The sequence below is a fragment of the Asparagus officinalis genome, unplaced genomic scaffold (genome assembly GCF_001876935.1).
Source record: "Asparagus officinalis unplaced genomic scaffold, Aspof.V1 AsparagusV1_Un169, whole genome shotgun sequence".
NCBI classification, from domain to species: Eukaryota; Viridiplantae; Streptophyta; class Magnoliopsida; order Asparagales; family Asparagaceae; genus Asparagus; species Asparagus officinalis.
Window position 1 is genome coordinate 148,311 of NW_017972435.1, and position 23,363 is coordinate 171,673.

General features: G+C 36.3%; 1 protein-coding gene and 1 long non-coding RNA gene across 4 annotated transcripts in view; one reads left to right on the forward strand and one right to left on the reverse strand.

Annotated features, from left to right (window-relative positions):
• Window positions 1-17,072, forward strand: part of LOC109827373 (beta-glucosidase 12-like) — a 31,411-nt gene extending 14,339 nt beyond the window's left edge. For 2 of the 3 annotated variants that reach the window (XM_020394372.1, XM_020394373.1), the window contains 11 exons: window positions 10,786-10,844; window positions 10,952-11,027; window positions 11,144-11,221; window positions 11,298-11,385; window positions 11,472-11,727; window positions 12,364-12,479; window positions 12,566-12,783; window positions 12,903-12,934; window positions 13,068-13,170; window positions 13,251-13,359; window positions 16,664-17,072. In XM_020394372.1, the coding sequence (XP_020249961.1) occupies window positions 10,786-10,844; window positions 10,952-11,027; window positions 11,144-11,221; window positions 11,298-11,385; window positions 11,472-11,727; window positions 12,364-12,479; window positions 12,566-12,783; window positions 12,903-12,934; window positions 13,068-13,170; window positions 13,251-13,359; window positions 16,664-16,832 (1,304 nt within the window). In that variant the 3' untranslated portion in view covers window positions 16,833-17,072. Of the gene's footprint in view, window positions 1-10,785; window positions 10,845-10,937; window positions 11,028-11,143; window positions 11,222-11,297; window positions 11,386-11,471; window positions 11,728-12,363; window positions 12,480-12,565; window positions 12,784-12,902; window positions 12,935-13,067; window positions 13,171-13,250; window positions 13,360-16,663 lie in introns of those variants that run through there. The other variant, XM_020394374.1, reaches the window with a different exon arrangement.
• On the reverse strand, window positions 13,731-14,870 carry LOC109827375. Its single transcript, XR_002243411.1, has 3 exons — window positions 14,619-14,870; window positions 14,060-14,233; window positions 13,731-13,904 (listed from the first exon to the last, which is right to left on the reverse strand). It is a non-coding gene; the product is annotated as an uncharacterized LOC109827375 (long non-coding RNA).
• Window positions 17,073-23,363: the final 6,291 nt, after the last annotated feature.

Sequence of the window (23,363 nt, forward strand, 5' to 3'; positions counted from 1 at the left end):
TATATATATATATATATATATATATACAAACATCTATACATATATGTATACATATATGTGTACATACATATATATGTATATGTATACATACATATATGTATATATACATATATGTATACATACATACATACATACATACATGTATATATACATATATGTATACATACATACATACATACATCTATACATATATGTATATGTATACATACATACATACGTATATGTATACATACATATATACATATATGTATACATATATGTATACAAACATATATACATACATACATACATATATACGTATATGTATACATACACTTATACATATATGTATACATATATGTATACAAACACACACACACACACACACACACACACACACACACACACACACATATATATATAGTATATATATATATATATATTATATAATATATATATATATATATATAATAATATTATATATTATATATATATGAAAATATGGAGAACCTTGTACCAAGTTGCTTAACACAACTTGGTATGATGTGACCTAATCTTTGCCCCTACATACACCTCGAAGAATAGAGCCTCAACACCCCTTCCACCAAAACTCCCAATGTAGATGTAAGATAAGATTAGGCCACATCACTACTCAAAGGTGTTTGGAGCAATTGGGTACCAAGTTCTTCATTTCTCTCCTCTCTCTTCTCTCCCTCTCTCTCTCTCTATTAATATATATATATAGTATATATTATATATAACATATATATATATATATATATATATTATATGAGAAATATGGGTATGCGTGGTACCAAGCAACAAATTTTGTGCTTGGAGTGATGTGTCACCACTCCCATTACTTATTATCCATGGTGAAGTGTCCCAACATTTGAATGATGGACGGGAGATGTGGCACCTCCACTACTAAGCAATACCCATATTCCTCTCTCCTCTCTCTCTAGTATATATATATTATATATATATATATATGAGATTAAGGGTATCATTGTTCATAGGAGGAGATTTCTCATGACCCTCTAAAATCATAGATTGAGCGAACATTGTGGATGATCGCTCCGTGTTGACATGATCTACATATTCTAAGAACCCCAAACACAAGTTTGGGGGGACCCGTCGTCGTTTGACCCTTCATCCACCTCGTATCCAATTTTAACCGGTTCTTGAATGAATAGAACTTCTTCACCAATGGCTCGATGGAAGGCGTCAAACCGACGACGGATTCACCCCAAACTTGGTGTGTTAGGGTCTTTAGAATATGTAAGATCCAAGTCAACGGAGCGGATTCATCCAATATGTCACTCCAACAAGGTATTTTATGAGGCGTCAAGGAGGAAATCCCTTCTAAGTGACAAGGAATACCCATTTAATTCATATAATATATATATATATATATATTATATATATATAATCATATTATATATATATATATATACTATATATAATATAATGAAAGCCCATATGTAACCTATGAGAAATCAAAGCATATATACCAAAAGATAATATCATCTGAATCAATCCTGTAAAAAAATATATATAGGCATGTACAAACTTTTTTTTTTCCAAAAAGATTTTTTTGGATATATATAAAATATGGAAAAATAAAAAGAAAAATAACTTAAAAAAGAAAGAAAAACAATAAAATGAAAAATAAAAAAAGTCAAGAAGAATAAAAAAATCGAGAAAGAAAAGAAAATAATTATGTACGTACAACAAGTCAGGTGAGGATGTGAAGATATGAAACTAAACAAGATACTTACTCAACTAAGAGCAGATAAGATACTTACTCAACTAAGAGTAGATAAATATACATGTCCAGGATAAAGAAAAAGAAAACGAAATCAACCTGTACCAAACATATTCTCATCTCTCAGTCATTGTCACCATCTCCATGCTTCTCCTCATCATAATCTCTAGTAGGAGGAATAGCTCCAGTAAAAAAAACTTCATATACTAGCAACCTATAAAGAAATGGGTTCGAGCAATGTAGAGGTCCCATGATGTACTGCAACGACGCATAGTAGTAAGTGTGTTGTAAAGTTTTCTCTAATCTATGTCATACTCTGTCCTAGTGACTGCAGACTAAGAATCACCCATATCGAAAGGACAAGGGATCCATGTAGCAACAGCTAGCCTAGGATCTAGATGATTGCCCAGCAATAAGCTCTCCTTTCCTTGCAGCCATGCTCTTTCTCGCTGCCTCTTCTGATAATGTAGCTCTTACCTTCTCAAACTGATCAAAATCAAGAGTAGGAATCATTTGATCATGGTAGATCCATGCTATTAAGAAGGAATAAATCAACTGACTCTTTTATTTCAACCACTTCTCAATAACCTCTCTAGAAGTAGCAGCAGCCATAGACATCCATATGAAAATAATCTGGGTCAGATTAAAAGACTAACCACTCACTATCTAATACAAGATAATAACATGTCAGACACTAAAAATAGTGTAAGTTGCAATAGAGTATAGATTAGATTTCAAGAAGAGGTAGATAAGAATATACTTAGGCTTCACATTCTTGAGTTGAATACCCTAGAGAGAATCTTCCCATTAAGAAACTATGTCATGTGTTTGTAGTTATCAGAACCAACTATAACATCAGTAGAATAATCGAAGGGATCCTAACAGCCTCTCTGAGTAGTTTGGAAGATTGAGGGCCTTCCAAATGTATTCAATGCTAATCTTGTAGTTTTCCTGCTACCTTTAATAACCACAATTTGGATCCATGCTCCTGAACATAGTTCATGTAAAACTCACGCATCAATGTAATATTCTCTCTCTTGGTCCCCTCCATTGGACCTAATCTACTCTCTCAAGGAATCCTACAAGGTAGGTACAGTCTCGTAGATTACAAATGACAACTCCCTGCTCGTTGTAGGCTGTCTAAAAATTACTGCAGATAGTTGATCCCTATCGAACACCAATGATGGAAGTTATAATTTAACGGCTTCCACACTAGTAGAAAAGGGGGCATTGGCGACGGGGAAATTTGTCACCAATGCCCCAAAATCCGTCACCAATACACATTGGTGACGGAAATGGATCCGTCGCTAATAAATCCGTCGCCAATAAGTATTGACGACGGCGCCAATACTTATTGGCGACGGGGTTCTTTGGCGACGGGGGGCAACCCAGCACCCCGTTGGCAATACTTATTGGCGACGGGGTTCTTTGGCGAATACTGATTGGCGACGGGGCAATCTGTCGCCAATGTTTAAAATATTGATGACGGATTGCCCCGTCGCTAATGTTTTAAACATCGGCGACGGATTGCCCCATCGCCAATACCCATTGGCGACTCTAATATTTAAAACATTGACGATGGGTTACGCCGTCGCCAATGTGTATTGGCGACGGTTTTACCCCGTCGCCAATGTACATATTTACGTAAAAAAAATTAATTTTGCTGTAACCTCCTGTACGAGAATACACATATAGCTTGTATCTATATCAATCCAATGATAATATTTAACAATATATCATAAAATCAACCATTATATACATTCACATTCCAAATGAATACCCATCCATCATCCACCAATCCATAATATGAAGCAATACTCATCCAATAATCACAATCATAACACATCTCGCATGCTCAAATAATATTCATTCACTAAGCAATAAAATCACAAATATAATACATGTAGGTAAAATTCAAAAGTCTTAACATGTCTTAACACAATCTAAAACTACATATATATAAAAACAAGTCTCACTCACTCCTCATCATCGTCATTGTCGGCATCCCTGCTATTAGCGTCGTCTGCATTAGAACGTTGTATCGTACTCTGCTCCCTACGGGAGGCTCGGGAAGACTCTCCTTTAAGGACGGACGCTCAATAAGGCGTTGTGCAACATCCCAAGTCGACTGTGCATGTGTCTGTAAACAAAGATGTCTGTAACCGAAAACTTTCATTGTCGGGAAGACTCTCATTGCGGACGCTCAATGAGGCGCTGTGCAACATCCCAAGGACGGACGCTCAAAGAGGTTCTCATAACAGAAAATGTAACATCCCCATTCTTTAACCATGAAATACTACTATCCATATATCACTTTAAAATAGAGGAGACTCTGCAAGTTTACATGTATAAAACAAAGGACTTTTACTTGATTACCTTTTGCAAGAGCAACTATGTCTCCCCTGGCAACTTGCTTATTGGTAGCTGCAAATCACCAGAAACCATTTATTAAAAAAAAGAATAAACAGAATAAATACAGAACATCTTAATAGAACACTGAATATCAAGTACCTTCACTATCTAAAGCTAGAGTTTTCAGCAACTCTATGGCCTTCCTATAGAGTCCCTGTCAAAGTCATACATATTTTCTAGAAAATAAGATATTTAAATATAACACCTGATAAATTAACGAAGTGGAGAAAATCTTAGTTGAAGCATGAGCTAGAGTTCATTGGCTATATATGATGATTAAAGAAAAAGGAGAGGTAAGGAATGATGGTCTGATTCATCAGGGAATGACGAAGTGAACAGTATCAGGTAAATAAACATGATGAACTAACCTCTAGGATCAATATGGCACTTGAAGCTTCCAGCTTTGCTTTATATTTGAAAATAGTAGCTATGCAAGTTAGTACAACCCCGACCTTTGGATGCATTGAACCTAGATCAAGTCATGCAGTGGCATGTGATCTCGATGTTTGTCTTGATTGTTTTAATACCAATATAGGTTGCAGGAACCACAGTTCATATAATTGAAGATCAAATTGAGTTGAACAAACCAAAATGTTCCTCAGCCCTGGTTAGTGCCTTCGTTAGTACATCCTCAGCCTCTCCGAAGTTTCTGAATGTCAAAAATTAGAACCAATACACAAGCATGTTAATCAAAGAAATCAGGAACTTTAACTTGAAACTGATATAGAGCCACAGAGAACATTGTAGAGATGGCTGGATGGGCTAGACTATTGATTAATGATGAGTACATCAAGGGACTAGTCCAATATTGTTACCGGCATTTCTGCTACAAAATTTCCCAGGGAAGTTTGATCTTGACGAGTATACCATGAACACCTTGAAATTAGTGGCAAATAATGAAAAAGGATTTTACCCTGATTGTGATAAGAGCTGACCTAATGCCGGTAACATCTATGACAGGATGCGTTCCGTCGCCAATGTTTTCCCGTCGCCAATGAGTATTGGCGATGGGAAAACATTGGCGACGTGATTGTTACTATCGCCAATACAAACATTGGCGACGGGTTATTGGGTACGAGGTTGTTTCCGTCGCTAATGTTTGTATTGGCGACAGATTCAAAATCTGTCGCCAATACCCGTCGCCAATGCCTAGTTTTTTACTAATGCCAGCAGGCTACAATTGGAAAACTTTCACGTAGATCAATAAAGGTTACAATCTGATGACCTTCACAACAACCAATGAAAGCTCTAATTCAACAGCCTTCACAATCAACATCGGGAGATACAATCTGATGATTCTCATATTTTTAAGAAGCCAAGACGAAGATTATAAGATGACGATCTTTGCAAATGCTCTAGCAAAAGAGACAATAAATTGATGGTCTTTTCACATCAAAACGCAAGGGTCATCCCTACGTTACAACATCAAAACACAGAGGTCCTCCCTGTGTTACAACATCAAAACACAGAGGTCATCCCTACGTTGCAACATCAAAACACAGAGGTCCTTCATGCGTTGTAACATCAAAACGCAGGGGTCGGACCCGTGTTTTCTACATTTGACTGGTTCAAACAGAACCTGAATGGTTTCAAAACCGTATCTCCACTTAATGGGGTCGGTTACACCCTATTATAGAGAAATTTTAGAGGGAAGATTACACCCCTTAAACCCTTGAACGGTTTCAAAACTGTTTTCCATGACATAGGGTCGGTTACACCCATTAAGGAGAGATTTTATGAGGCAGTTACACCCCTAAAAACCCCTATAAATGTGAAAAACTCGGCTGAGTTGGGGATCTTCGATCTAAAATTTTGGAGATCAAAACGACACAAAGGAGAAGTCGGCATTCTTCGACCAAGAGCATCCTCGGCAACAGAGAGTTCTTGAAGCTTTCATCCTTGGCTTATTAACCGATTTTCGATTCAAATCAACTCTTTTTTAAGGGTTTAAACTCGCTTTGAGTTATCAACTCGTCAAGAGTTTGAAACTTACCACGCAAGTTCTCCTCAACGTCAATCAAGAGGAATCAACTACGTTCTACAAAGCGAGGTGATCGGATCGTCAACGAGAAGCAAACTCGGCACGAACGTCGAGGGAGACATCTCATCTCTATCACAAAGAACCTAATTTTAAACAAAGGGGAGGATCTCCGTCGACCCTCTTCTCTTTTGTAAATCAAGAATCTGATTCAAGAAGATTGTAATTTATTTTTCTAAGTTTGTTAGAGAGAAATTGTATCGAGAGAATTGTAATTAATTTCTTTTTCTGAGTCTGTCAGAGAGAATAATACAAATTCAATTCTCAATTATCTTCTTTGAATTTTCCCACCAAACACTCGTAGATGATAAAGAACTTCTCATAAAGCTCTTGAATCTCTGTCACAATTAATTATCCTCAACGGGAGCTGATTTGTGAAGCAATGCCCTACAAATGTAAGTGCACATGATTTATATAAAGAATACACACATTTATGGGTTAGGATCATCAACATTTACAAAAATACAAAAAAAGTGTAAAAATTTATAGTTTCAGCCTTTTGACCATCGCTAGATGTTTGACAAGCATTGATGGTTTACACACCATCGATGATTTCTTCAACCATCAATAATTAAAACTGATGAAATTTTCCCTATATCACACAAATTTATGTACAAATCTCAATCAAACTAGTTCTAAGCACTAAATTCCAACCACGAATCATCCATATATATCAAAATTTGTCACATAGCCAAGTAGAAACCCTAAAAATTTATCAAACAAAGCAATTAGGGTTTACAAAATACCTTGATGATGAATCAAACAAAGTCAAGATTTCACAAGTCCAATGATAAACTCTTCACAAGCAAGAGCTCGATCACAACAAAAACTTGAATTGTTTGGAGTAATCAAAAAGTTTGAGAGATAATTTCGTAAAAGAGGTAAAAGTGAAAAACAAACTGACTACCCCACTTTTCCTTTTGCCAATTGATGGTTAATCATCGATGGTTGGGGTTGGATCATCGATGTTTATCCTAAAGTGTTCATGTTTTAAAGAAAAGAAAATAAATAGAGAAGAAGAAAAATAAAGAATTTTTTTTTTCAAATAGAAAAAAATATAAATAACTGGGTTTATAGATGATACCTTAGATGACATACTCATATAAGGAGATAATAAAAATATCATACACAACCTGTATCTTCATATATTTATTTAGAACAAGGATTGAATTTTGATTTAGAAACTTCTTTGAGTAACTCCCGTGTGTTGTCTCAATCCTCAGTCGTTCTGTAACTCTATAGAAAGTAAGTCTGACCTATGTATCCACATAGATTTCATGTTGGTTTGGACTTGTACCTTTTGGTTCCTAAATTTGCTTTACTATTTTAATCTTGTACCTCATCCGACAACTCATTAATACATGACCCATTTTACCAGATAAAGGACACATAAAATGATATAAGTAGCATCAGGTATGGGTGCAAAACAATGCAAATTGTTTCTTTCACAAAAAAAAAAAAGATTGTGACTTTTGTGTTTTCCTAAGTATGAACAACCAAGTCCAATTTTAGTTTTAGCAAAACATTGATCGGAAAGGACCATGCTTAATCCTTTAGAGCCCAATGGTAATTTTTTCACGGCCACTTCCAAATTATTATTTTTTGACTTTAGTTGTTCATTTTTAGAAATAATAGTTCTGCATCCATTTTAAAACTTCATTTGTTTGGAAGACAAATATCACAATAACTCATTTACCTTAGCAATTAGTTTTTTTATTTTTAATGATTTTATCATTTAGTTATTTAAATAAATAAGAAATTTGATTTTGAAAGTTAGAACATCGCTTTCGATTGTACTTATGTTACAATGTAAATTTTGTGAATCCAAATTTGAAGAAAAATATTTAATTTTCTCACATAAGATTTTCTTTTCTTTCTTTTAAATTTACATTCATCCTTTTGTCTTGTCATATTTCTCAGCAATTTTCTCGAGTTGATTAAGCATTTCTTTATAATTAGAATATAAATCATCATATGGGGGATATACCTCACTCTCTGAGTTATCACTTTCTGATTCATATGCTTTGTCTTTTTTTGAATCCAAAGTTGTGTTGTTTCTTCCGATAAGACATGGATTTGCCTTCTTCTCATCCGATTTTGATTTAACTTCTGATTATTCATCACTCATCATATCCAAGGTCATCACTTTGAAACTTTTACCGCCATCTTCTTGTCATTTTTTGTTTAAAGGGCACTAGTTCTTATAGTGACCTAGCTTCTTACAATGATAACAGATAGATTCAATTTCAGATTCACTTAATGAGTATCTATTTACCTTCTTAGTAAACTGATTTCATCCATTTTAAGGTATTTTCATCCTTTTTTACCTGAGAAAAGATTTGAATCCTTTCATTGAATCCTTTCACAATGAATCCAGTTTCATTATCTTCATCCTCTAAACTCAAGCTTGAATTTTTCTTCTTTTTAGATTGAGATTTCTTATTATTGACCTTCAGGCTAATGACTTTTTCTTGGAATTATCTTCAAAAGTATCTTCTCTCTCTTTAATCAAATTTAGAAGATTGTCTACAAGATTTTTAAAAGTTAAGTTAGAAAAAATTTATAATTTCTCAATAACCATTAAATTTGGCTTCTAATTCCTAGAAAGAGAATGAAGAATTTTTCTACACAGCTCTTTATTATTGTATTCTTATCCTAAAGCTTTAGATTTGTTCATGATATTGGTGATTCATGTGAACATCTGCTAAATACTCTTCGAGGCATTCATATTGAAATTCTCATATTTTCTAAAGAGCATTGTGAGTTTGGCCTCCTTCACTTGTGAAGTTCCTTCATGTGTAACCTCCAATATTTTCCAAATTTCCTGTGTCGTAGTATAATTTAAAACACGTTAGATTCTTTAGCCATTAAAGAGCAATAAAGAGTATTCGTAGCTTTAGTATTTAATGAATAAAGCTTTTTGTCCAGTGGTGTCCATTTATTCCTCGGTGTGACAGCAAAAACCCCTTCCACAATAGTAATAGGTTCATTATAGCCATTTTCTATAGTATTCTAAACATCAAAATCAGTGGACAATAGAAGGACTTTCATTCATACTTTTTAATAGCTATAGTTAGTCACATCTAAAAGTAGGGGTCGGTTCACAACGTTTCCCTCATGAAATGCCATTACGGTGGTGAAATTTTACATCTAGATTGTGAAATCTAAAGATGAGTAACGAGGCTCTGATACCACTTGTAGCCTAGAGAGGGGTGAGAAGGTTTGAATATGTTTGCAATAATTTTTGGCTAAGATACAAAATATGTAGCGAAAATGGAAAAATAAAAGCAAACATCCAAGCTAAAAACCAAGCAAGGAACATGTGAGGTTTTTATAGTGGTTCAGATAATAATTCTATGTTCACTCTTCCTTATCAAGAAGGGGAATCCTCACTGTCATCAGAGTTCACCTGAATCACAACCCAATTCAGTAGGCTTACAAAGACCGCACCTTAGAATCTATCCGAAACTAGTCGTCTAACCTAACTCCTAACAGATGATTAACACCTAGCCCTACCTAGTCTTAACCCACAATTATTATCGGCTTGAGTATGTAGTAAAAATAAGATAAAACACAAACTACTAAAATAATTTAAGCATAAATTAAAAAGATCTTATAGCTTTTTTCTAAGCAAACAGTTCTTTGAAAGATTGAAGCGAAGCTTGATAAAGAAACGATGATGATGTTAAATCCAAGGCCAACTCCTCGCTGATACAATCCGCAGATGCTAAGCACAATGAGAAAGAGTTTGATGAGGTTCTAGGGATTCAAATCACAAATCAAATCTTCTTCACAAACTTTAGAATAAAATCTCTCAAAAAGCTCTCTCTTTTCTCAAAGCATAGAATCACCTAAATATGAACTCTTCCTATCTTATATAACATTTGGTAAATAACGAAAGAGATATTCGCATCATAGTAGAAGTTAGAGATGAAAGGGATTAATGAATGGTTAAGATTAAATCATCAAATCTTCCAAAACATGTCATCACCATCAATGGGCAATCCCGACCATTGATAGCCCATCGATGCCTCATCGATGGTTCCGTGTAATGAATCGATGATTAAAAAACTAGTTTCTGAGACTTATCTTATACACTGTACACCATCGATTGTGGTGTTGACCATTGATGGTTCCCTGACGACCATCTATGTTGCCAAACCTAATTTCTAGAATTTTGCAAGTGTGCACTATAGTCCATCGATTGTCTCGTAACCATCATTTGTATGTCAATGACCATCGATGGTATGATGGCTGAAATCAACATATATATTGATTTTTGCATCATTTCGCCTCGTATCTTTCTGTATACTTATTTATATATGTAATATATCATCTCAAACAATCATCAGTAATAAATGAGAGTTTGTTATTACGCAAAAAAGAGATACTGTACGAACTCCGTCCTAACGAACAATACTCTTATCATTGCTTATCCTTGTTCCCCTAAGAAGAAAGTCAGGTAAGTTTTCTAAGATTGAAGAATAAAAAGGACTAGTGTATGGCTTTATTATAATCTATGGACAATTGGAGAGGTTTAACACATAAGACACGTAAAGCTAATGTCCGCTAACAACTTGTTGTACAGAGAGGATTGCCGATGGAAGTAATGGAGACATAGCTATAGACCATTACCACCACTACAAGGTAACACTGCTCTCTTACTATATTTTTTCCTGATATTGAAATTTGCAGGTTTTTTGACTCGTTTTTTTTCTGGAATTAAATGGCTAATTATAGATCAATATCTTCAGGAAGATATTAAATTAATGAAGAACATTGGCTTGGATGCGTACAGGTTCTCCATCTCTTGGTCTCGGATCTTTCCAAGTAGGAACTTCTCTTTCTTATGTTGGAGAACCAAAAAAAAAAAAAAACTTCACTTGAAGAATCATAACAAAACTGTAGAATTATTAACATATGTAGATTTTATAATCTTGCTGCAGATGGAAGCTTGAGCGGAGGAGTAAACAAAGAGGGCATCAATCATTACAATAAGTTCATCGATGAACTCATATTGAATGGTCTTGAATCTACGTACCTTTGCATATTCTCATGCATAATGCTCATATACCTTATTTCCTATTTAACCACGCTCAGGTGTCCAACCCTTTGTGACCCTCTTCCATTTTGATTCTCCCCAAGGCTTGGAACAGAAGTATGGGAGCTTTTTATCACCAAATATAGTGTAAGAGCACATAATTTTCCTCACTCTAAAGTATGCCTTTGCTTATATGATTCTATAATTGGTTTGCATTGCCTTCAACTTTATAGGAATGATTTTCGTAACTATGCGGAGATCTGCTTTAGAGAGTTTGGTGACAGGGTGAAGCACTGGATCACTTTCAATGAGCCATGGAGTTTTGCTGTTGGGGGCTATGCCGAGGGGTTTTTGGCACCAGCAAGGTGCTCTCCTTGGGAGTCCACAAAGTGCGATGAAGGGGACTCAGGCCGAGAGCCTTACATTGTGGCACACAACCTGCTAATAGCCCATGCTTCAGCTGTCAAGCTATACAGAAACAAGTATAAGGTAAGGTTCAAGATTTTAGTTTCGGTTGCTAGTTTATGGGGTCAGTTGCCAATAGACCCCCTATACTATCGCTAAATTAGGGGTAGACCCCCTGTACTTCTACTGATACAGAGGGACCCCTTAGATCATCAAATCGGTTAGTTTTCCCATCTCAATTAGTTATATCTAATGATCGTATTGAAGTTTTTAGTAAGTACATCAGTTTATGAAGCTCATACGTTTCAGTGATGTAGCCCAATCTTAACAAGAAACTAACAGAGTTAAGAATCCAGGGTTATCTGCAACAATAGAAGAAAGTATAGGGACCAAAGTTCGGTGATGGTACAGGTGGTCTATTGGCATTTAACCCTTTTAGTTCATATTCAACAATGTACAACATGGGATGATTAATAAAAGCTCAATTAAAGTCCTCAGATGCCTATATATAATATATGGATAAGCATCAGAGGGCTTTAATTGAGCTTTATTATTGACCATCCTATATAGTTCACAGTTGAATATAAACTAAAAGGATGATTAGTTAGTAGTTTCCTGAGCTCTCTTGTTCTCGCTTTGTCTTTGGTTCTTGTTCTTCAATTGGCCTGTAAGGTGACAATTAGTATTTTGATTCTGATTGCTACGAACAATTTCTTGCAGGCAAGACAAAAAGGAAAGATAGGAATTATACTAGTCTCTAATTGGTTTGTCCCATATTCTAACACCAAATCCAATAGGGATGCTTCAGAAAGAGCTCTAGATTTTATGTTTGGATGGTGAGTAGTTAGTATGAAGGGTTAGTGTGCAATTTTATGATATCGTCTGCATTCAGTAAAAGTTTTAACTTGTTTGAATTTGTCAGGTTTATGGACCCCTTGACTACGGGTGATTATCCATTTATCATGAGGGTTCTTGTTGGTTCTCGGCTCCCGAAATATACGGAAGAAGAGTCGAAACTGGTTAAAGGGTCATATGATTTTATTGGGCTTAATTATTACACCACAAATTATGTCGATAACCTTCCAGCATTAAATATGATGAACAAGACCTACACTACAGATAGCTGCCTTAATAAAACAGGTATGTTTGGACCTCTTTCTTTAATATGCTGGGTAATTACGTTTCATTCGTTTAGTAAGTTGGTGTTATTTTGCAAATAATGATGTTGAATTCTCAAATTACAAATTTCTGTTGAACAGGGATGCGCAATGGTATCCAAATTGGTCCAAGGGTAAGAGTTACTCTTTTAACATTCACTTTCCATACTACTATGCTGTGCACTAGAAGTTAGAATAATGATGTGATCTTGTCTGCACCAAGTATTACTCAAAAAAATGTACGTTATTGCCCTGCACAATATACAGGCTGCTTCAAGCTGGCTCTATATCTACCCAAGGGGTATTAGAGATCTCTTGCTCTACATCAATGCCAAATACAACCATCCAGTCATCTATATTACAGAGAATGGTAAATAGAGCAACAGTTCTTCTTTACGTCTGTATTAGCTGAGCCAGAGCATGATTGAACTAGGTTTTATTGATCAATAGGAGTTGATGAAGTGAGCAATGGAACATTGTCATTGGAGGAAGCTCTAAAGGATGATGCGAGAATAGACTTTCATCAGCGACATCTATATTACATTCAAAGAGCCATCAGGTGAGTTTAAAATCCTTTTATGCATATATAAGAAGTTTGGTTGGGGAAACATGATAGTAATCAAGAAACAGGTTTCATTGTATATCACAGATATTAGGTACGAAATATGCTCATTTTAGATGCAGAATAAGAAAATTCGAGACAAAAAAAAAAATAGAAAATAGAAGAAGATAACAGTTGCTAATTAGCAACTGTTATCTTCTTCTATTTTCTATTTTGCATAAATCATTCTTAATCCGGTTCAAAAAATACATTGACCAAAAAAAATTAGAAAAATACATAAATTATTTACAAGCATTCCCCGCTTCTCACACTCTTGCTCCAAATATGATACTAAGTTTAAGTCCCTCGAATCTGGGACTTATCCCATTCAGAAACTCCTTTTAAGACTCCTATTAATTTGCCTGAACAACATTCGCTGATCTCGCCACATCCACCAGAACTGAGTGATCGATAACAAGATCAACAGGTACCTGTGTAAAGAAGATGTTATGCCTCACATATCTCCGTTGGCATCTTTGGCAGTTCTTTGTTTCAGAGTAAACCTATGCAAATAATAAATCATGAGATAAGGGAAGCACTAGCAAACATAGATAATAAAACAACATGATTATCATTCATTAATCGCAGAACCAATACTTGAAATTGATGCGTCTACGCTAATCAACAGCATATGAATAAATTCAAGCCATTTGTTTACCTATAAAGGAGTTACGATTCAGATTCCATGAATTCAATCCCAGCAATCTGACACCAGAAAAACTACAGATGATCTTAAAAACGTACATAATTCCGTCAGCAAGCAGGACAGGGAAGAAAGGATATTTCCAGTAACATGTTGAACAAACTGATTGTCAATATTCAAGAAGGACACCTGAAAATAGTAAAGACAACATAAGGAACAAAATTTGAACCAAGCAACAATATATTTGAATCTTAAATACAAAAGCAAAGCATATAACAAATCCAAAAGCAACAATATATTCAATATATTCAAGAAGGACATGTCTACATTACAAAGAAACTAACACATCCCAGAAGCTAAATCGGCCAATTGCTCACTAAGATCACATTCACATAACAATCCTTGACCCATCATTTGTTTCATCATTTAACATAAGAAGTAGACAACTCGCTAAACCCAAACGAATATATATAACTATTCAGCACAACTATATGACCGAACTGATTTAACTACAAAGTTCAACACACAAGTCACAAAACCCATGACAATCAGAATGAAGAACAGCAAAAACTACCTCTTCCTGTGTCTCTTGGATCCATTGTGCGCTACCATCACAGCCTCGCTAGAAAAATATCGACTGCAGAAACAAAAAACAAACAAATATCAGAATTTTTACCCCAAAAACAAACAAAAAACAAAGAAACCCTAAATCATTGAGAAAATTCCAATTACTCGCAATGGAGGCAATAGAATTGACCCATTCCAGGGAGATCCTCATCAAGCGGCAATTCTCAATCGTAAACCGCATCGTCACGTGATCGTCGACGAAGAGCTCTCTAGGTTACAGAAATCAAATAAAAAACAAACAATTATTTATCAAACTATTATTTATCAAACTATTATTTATCAAGTGAGTGACATAATTTCTAAAATCAACTCACAATGGGTTAACTTGTCTAACTATTATTTATCAAACTATTACAAATAATTATGAAATCGATTCAACATTACAGCTAAATAACCGTCAACGAACATTCACATAAGCAGTTAGTTGCGATATTATATTTATCTACGAGTTACCAAATTTGAGCTGGCAGAACAAAGATGCAGGCGAATGTTCGTGAAACCAAATCCAACAAATAAATGCTAGCTTCAGAAAAGAAACACCAATGGCTCACTACCAGGTCCAATTTTTCCCATTTCAGTAACATTTATGCCAGAATTATTACATCTATTTATATTTCTTTGATACCATCACAAAAGAAAACCCTGAGGCAGACACATTTCCATGTGAAATTTAGACGAAATTACCTCCTTTTCGCCAGGGAAAACATCTTTGATCGGCAACTCCCCTTGGGACATTAATCCCATGCTTACTCATCAAATCCGAACCCTGCCGCAAAATTAAAACGGATCGTTAAACACGAGATCAGTCAGATCGATCAGATATTAACGAATCAAAACGAGATAGCATCAGTAATCAGAAGAAGAAAAAAACCCTAGGTTTGGGACCTGGTACTCGTGGATGTTGAGGCGACGGAGCTGCTGCTGCTGCCATTTCCCAGCGATGGAGAGAGATCGAGACGCGAGCTTTCCGAGCAATCCCCTCACCATCTTCTTTTCCCTTGGATCTGATCGGCAACAAACCCTAGATTTTGACGAAGATGGCGAAGCAGAGGAGGAGGATGCCTGCTGATATTGTGGAGCCGAAGGTGGACCAGAGGACGATGTTGATGATATGGCGCCCCGACCAGGCGAAGGCGAGGATGATGCTGAGGGCGGCGGAGCCCTCGATTGGAGGGAGCCAGAATTGGAGGGCGCGCTTCTCTTTTATGGAGGAGGAGGAGGAGGAGCTGGAGCTGCCGGCGGCGAGGAGGTGGATGGCTTTGAAGATGAAGAAGGAGACGGCGGAGGAGGGGACTCGCGAAGGGGAGGTCGGAGTGGAGGGGGGTCTGACCGGAGCGGTCGAGGGACGAAGGAGCCCGTAAGGGGGGTTCCTTCCTCTTTCGATTTGGGGGGAAAAGAAGGGGGGCTGGGTTTTGATGCCTTAAATTTTTTTTTTAAATTTTCACGTATCATAGACGGAAATTTCCGTCTAGGATGTACCCTGGACGGAAATTTCTGTCTAGAATAACTATAAATTTTTAAAAAAATAATAAAAATAAAATAACCGTCTAGGATACTATTCTAGACGGAAATTTCCGTCTAGAATATTTTATCCTAGACGGAATATTCTAGACGGAAATTTTCCGTCTAGTTTAATACTAGACGGAAAAAATTCCGTCTAGAATATTCCGTCTAGAATACGTGGTTTTCTACTAGTGTAACACATATTTCATGAGGTTGGAGCAAGTTCTACATTCTCTAGCAACAACGGATGATCCTTTTACTATTTCAGAAAAAACAGAACAAAGAGAGTACCGCAGAGAGAATATTACAAACTGAAGAGATCCCCTTTATGGGTTTATCTCAAATTCTCTCAAAAGTTTCTTACATTTTCATGTCATGCATGCACGCGTGCACCCATGTATAGTTATTAATTATAGATGTGGGTGATTTAACATTATGTAATTTTGCATTGTCATGATGTAAATTAACACTTACAATGTTGTTTGGCAGAAACGGAGCTGATGTGAGAGGATACTTTGCATGGTCACTGTTGGATAATTTTGAATGGATGGATGGTTTCACTGTTCGGTTTGGAATTAACTATGTAGCCTACAATGATGGTCTAAAAAGATACCCCAAGAATTCTGCTCTTTGGTTCAAGAAGTTCCTCAAAAGGTAGACGGTCGTAATAATTTGTACAAATATAATAGAAAGAGAAGAGAAAACAGACTTCGTAGAGGAGCCAGGATAAGGTATTATTGCACGATGTTGGTCTCCTTTATAGCTAAGGAATCAGTTCCTGTTGAATTGTTATCACAATATACTGACACCTGAACAAACTTAAGCATATTTCTGTAATGATTACTTGATAGCTATTTTGTGTATAAAAACATAATTATGCGGGGAGTATATTTTTATAGCTAATGTCTAACATGATTGTTAGAGTAAACGGTCTATCAAGTCTTAATTGTTAGATCAAAAGAAAACTTAGACCCTAATCAATCTCAAGATTGTTCATGTCAAACTATTGAGATAATTAAGAAGATGTGGAACCATACATGAATCCGTAGAGTAGGATGTGATTCTTGAGTTTTTTGAGATGTAGATCTTCCAAATCTTGTACGTATGTATCCTCCTTAGGGAAACCCTAATCTTTCTAAAGATGGAAAATCAGAAAGAGATTGTACGTAGAAATATGGGAAAGCACAACTCTATTTATAACTGAATCATGTTATTCATAATTATCAATTCAGCCCATCATAGAATTAACAATTATATTTTGGTCTCTACACATATGACACATACTTTAATTATGCATTAAAATCCCAAACCCTAAATTAGATCACTTTAATGGGTTAACCTTAATTGATACACGATACACATTTATTTAATATATTGGCCCATCATTGGATATAAATCCAACAATTTCCCACTTGGGCCATATATGTTCTATTTAAATGTGAATTATGATATAATGGTATGAGCTCATGAATTTTGCTATCAAATAATATGCATTTTTAACAATCTCGTCCATTAGTTGTATCCACATAGAATCAAGGTTATCTTCATTGCATTTGTCGTAACTAGACCCATCAATGGTCACGTATATCAATACACCAAATAACACAGATCAATTATAAATGGTGTAACATAAAATTATCATGTAGTGTAATCTTAACATGCCTATTTTCAACGGGTCCACCTTAAAACCTTAGTGAGATCAAACCATACCAAAAAATAGAGTGAATATGAACTGAGTACTACTGCAATTAACAATATAATATCCATAAAATCATAACAAATGTGTCTACAAAGAAAAGTATTTAAAATACAAACTACTACTAAAATGATATATCTGTAGGCGTCAAAAATTGCCTATAGGTCCCCGAACACAGCTCTAGACGGAGAGAAGACGATGAACGTCGTTATCTGAGTCTAAGAGGATTATCTGACGCCGACAAGCGCCTGAAGAGAAATGGCGAATCAAGTGACCTACGCGCTCGACAGTCAGCTCGCACCGGCCAATCAGCTCGCGTCACCGTTGCTCGAGGGATGGATGAGAAAAACTAGCACTTTTGGCAATGAGAAATGAGTCGCCTTGACTCAGGTAGAATTGTTGGCCAGTAGTACCCCTGGCGGATGACTTTCTATGCGAGGGTTCGGGCCCCAGGATGATTTCCGCAGGTGCCTTCATGTATCTCCTGGAGTACATAGTCGGCCTTTAGAAAGTGAACTAGTTTCTGACTATTTCACTAGAGTCTTGGCCGTAGTGAATCAACTTCGAAGAAATGGTTGAGAAGATCAAAGATGTTCGTGTGGTGGAGAAAATTCTTCGATCACTTCCTAAAAAGTTTGACTATATTGTTTGTGCCATTGAACAGTCAAAAGACTTAGAGAAGATGATGATTGATGAACTCTTGGGTTCCTTAAATGCCCACGAGAATATACTTAACAAGAGAAATGAACCGGTGGAGAAGGCTCTTCAAAATAAGTTTTCTTTGAAGGATGGCAGAGAAGATTCAAAAGAAGAAAGTAATGGCGGTCATGGCTGTGGAAGATTTCGAGGCAGATTTCAAGGACGAGGACGTGGTTTCTATAGCATAGGAAGTCACCACAACTTTGAAGAAAGAGATCAAAATCAAAGATCTTTTAGAGACCGTGGACATGGTAGATCTAATAAAGACCGATGGAAAATAAAAGTTTAATGTTTTAAATACAAGAAGTATGGTCATTATTCTTCTGATTGTTATTACAATTAAGTTGAAGAGAAGGTGAAGTATGTTGAAAAAGGAGATTATTATAATATTCTTCAATTAGCATTCGGAGGAGATGTTGATAAGGAGGATGTTTGGTATCTTGATACTGGTGCCAGCAACCATATATGTCGTAAGAGAAGTATGTTCATCGATATGGATGACTCTATGAATGGAAAGGTCACTTTTGGAGATTTCTCAAAAATTCCAGTGAAAGGCCAAAGTAAAATTCTTATTCACCTAAAATGGAGAAGAAAATTTTATTACTAAGAAAAGCAATATATTGAGTTTGGGACAACTCTTAGAAAAGGGTTATGATTTTCATACAAAAGATCATAGTCTTTTCTTTGAGATCAAAAAGGTAGATTGATTGTAAAAGTACAGATGTCGAAGAATCGACTTTTATCTTAAAGCTACCAGATCAAATCAAGGTGAAAAATTAACTTCAAAGGAGTTTGAAGCATATTGTGAACAACATGGAGTTCGACATTTTCTAACTGCTCCTTACGCTCCACACAAAACGACATTGCTGAGAGGAAGAATCACATTATTTTGAACATGGTAAGAAGCATGTTCAGCAGTAAGAAATTACCTAAAACCTTTTGGGCTGAAGCTGTTTCTTGCACCGTCTATATCATCAACCGGTGTCCAGCTCAGATTCTCAAAAATATTACTCCACAAGAAGCTTGGACCGGTTACATGCCAAATGCGAGCCACTCTAAGGTGTTCGGCAATATTGGCTATGCTCATGTTCCAGAGCTAAAGAGGAATAAGCTCGATGAGAGGAGTATTCTATATGTATTCATCGGCTATGATTCAAGAACCAAGGGTTACAAGATGTATGACTCGTTCCATAAGAAGCTTATTATTAGCCGAGATGTTTAATTCAATGGAGAGAAATCATGGAACTAGAGCAAAGGAGAAATTTGTAGAAGCATGATTACTTTTATTAATGAAGAAACCGAGATATGGAAAGATGCTCCAGCACATGCTCCAACGACATCCACCCCATTATCACCGACGATATTATCACCAACCACACCTCAATCGCCCCAGTCGATAACTTTTTTACCATCATGTTCATCATCATCGAGCCCACAACCTCTAAATTTTAGGAGTTTGAGGGAGTTGTATGAGGTAACTGAAAATAAAGATGATTTTTTTAGGTCTCATATTTATGAGCCTATTGTCTAATCTGGTTTTGATGATTAACAAATAATTCTTAACATTATTTTTGAGTATTTACATTTGCTCACTAGGTATCCTTCACAAACATCCTTAGTTGGAGGTTGGATGGTATTGCACTTTAACGATATCACCTTATTGGTGGTTAGTGGAATTAGAATGAAGCCATTTACACATTGATACGAGTTGCCGTGCGTGCACCCTTTGGTCGTGGAATTACCAAAAGGTGGGTTGAGAAGAAGATGACCAAATCACAAAACAATTCAGTTTGGAAAAAGGAAAATATCTTCTCTAGATTATGAAGAACAAAAGATTGTAATCTCTCCCTCACAATCTCACTAGAATCAAGAACAACCTCTCAATCCTCTCTAAACCCTAATACAAAGATTAGAATGTCTCTCTAAGATTTTAGATGATCTTAATCTAAACACTAATCCTTTTGATCATGATCTCTCTTAGACCTAAAACTCTTTAGGACTACATCTGGTCTCTAACCTCCTTGTTTAGAACCCTAAACAATCCCTATTTATAGGGTTTACAACATGGTGGCAATCTGGTAAATAACCAAAACCAAACCCAGCTAGGATTCCTTTAAAACAGAAACCAAGTCTGCCCAGGAAACCTCGATGAGTCGACTCATGACTGAGATGAGTTGACTCATGATCACCAGTCGACTCATAGTCGACTCAAAATGTGCACAAACTATGCTGGCCTGCATGAGTCGACTAATGATTTTCATGAGTCGACTCAACAGAAGCATTTTGCTATCTGGAGGCCTTTTCTTGAGTCGACTCATCAATCCGTCAATCGACTCATCAACCGTTAGTCGACTCATCAACCTGTCAGTCGACTCATCAGGCTGAGAACTAAAATCTTTGATTCTTCGTTCTTCCGACTTGCTTCACGCTCCATCCTGTGCTCCACCGTGTCGCTTCACACCACTATTCTCAAGATATCCTAAGAAACACCTATCCTCAAGCTCCCATGAGGATCACTAAGCTCCCGAAGCAAAGAAGAAGATACACACGTACCATGGCTCCCCTCTTTAAGAACTTGAAGTCCCTTTCAAGTTTAGAACTTCTGCTGAGGGAACTCTCGGGCCCCTCCATCTTTGTGGCCTTCAATCATCTTCTTCTTCCTTAATCTGAGGGAACTCTCGGGCCCCTCCATCTTTGTGGCCTTCAATCATCTTCTTCTTCCTTAATCTCTGAACTACTTCCAAAGAAAAGGATCTCGCCTAGCTTTTTGTATTGCAATCGAGTCAGGACCATACACAGGATGCCCTCTTCGCCAGATCTGATGCTTTGATACCAACTTAATACGAGTTGCCGTGCGAGCACCCTTTGATCGCGGAATTACCAAAAGGTGGGTTGAGAAGAAGACGACCAAAACACAAAACAATTTAGTTTGGCGAAGGAAAATATCTTCTCTAGATTATGAAGAACAAAAGAGTGTAATCTCTCCCTCACAATCTCACTAGAATCGAGAACAGCCTCTCAATCCTCTCTAAACCCTAATACAAAGATTAGAATATCTCTCTAAGATTTTAGATGATCTCAATCTAAACCCTAATCCTTTTGATCAAGATCTCTCTTAGACCTAAAACTCTTTAGGACTACATCTGGTCTCTAACCTCCTTGTTTAGAACCCTAAACAATCCCTATTTATAGGGTTTACAACGTGGTGGCAATCTGGTAAATAACCAAAACAAAACCCAGCTAGGATTCCTTCAAAATAGAAACCAAGTCTGCCCAGGAAACCTCGATGAGTCGACTCATGACAGAGATGAGTAGACTCATGATCACCAGTCGACTCATAGTTGACTAAAAATGTGCACAAACTGTGCTGGCCTGCATGAGTCGACTCATGATTTTCATGAGTCGACTCAGCAGAAGCATTTTGCTATCTGGAGGCGTTTTCTTGAGTCGACTCATCAACCCGTTAGTCGACTCATCAACCGTCAGTCGACTCATCAACTCGTCAGTCGACTCATCAGGCTGAGAACTAAAATCTTTGATTCTTCGTTCTTCCGACTCGCTTCACGCTCCATCCTATGCTCCGCCGTGTCGCTGCACACCACTATTCTCAAGATATCCTGAGAATCACCTATCCTCAAGCTCCCATGAGGATCACTAAGCTCCCGAAGCAGAGAAGAAGATACACACGTATCACACATTCAAGTCAAAGATACATTATTGTGCTTCATCCCTGCTACAAAGATCAAGCTTCACGAAGATTCTTACCTTGGGTATAGTGTTTGTAGCTTAGTTGTTTACTTTATGTGTTATACTTAAAGCTCAAACCAAACACACACACACACACATTATCTCAATTTATCACTTTCATTGTTTGTTTCTCCTTGTTAAAGGATTTTTAGAATATCTTTGTGGATAAGTTGTTTGGAATGATTTCATCAGAATCATGTGTTTAACGATTTCATATTCTTAATGATATTGTTAATCTATGAAATCATATTTAATGTTTTCATATGTTTTGAAAAATAATGAGTTTTCATAGATGGAAAGTGCTATTTTAGAAACTCCTCTTCAAACACATTCATTTTCATATGTATAAACATTCTCCCAAGTTTTACTATTTTTAGAGTTGCTTTACTATTTTAAAATGAATTTAGAAAATAAACTTTTTAGTATTTTAGGTATCTGTTATGTTTAACATATGATCTATGGGTGGCCGACCGAACAAGTATATCAGTCAACCGGTCAGGTTAATTTGCTTTCCAAAAATTCTCTCTGATCAGTCGACTGACTGTTTAACTCAGTCGACTTGGTAGAAGCTATTTTTACAGCAACTGCTATCTCAGTCGATCAGTCGAGCGATTGTTTAAGTCACTCAACCGAATAGTGTTTTCAGTCAACCGGCCAAGTGTTTTTCAGTCGACCGACTATGTTTTATTTTTTTTCTAGAATTAGCCAACGGTCGAATGCTCAGTCGACCGATATACCTATCAGTTTGTAACGACTAGTTTTTGTTTTGATCTGCTTGAGAGGCTAAGAATAGCCTTCAAGACTTATTTGAAGCATAAGAGTTTTATAAGGAAGTATAGCCATTTTGGTTGCATGTTTTTGAGAAAGAGAAGTGTGTTTGTTTATGAGAAAAAAGGTTTTTACAAAGTGAAGGATCTCGATTTTGGTGTTTGAAGCATTCATCATCAAATCTCTATCTCTCCTTATTTTGGAAAAGTTTTCTAAACTCTTTCTCTAGTTGGTCTTATATTTTGATTCTCATATATAAGCTAGATTTATTTGAGTTTA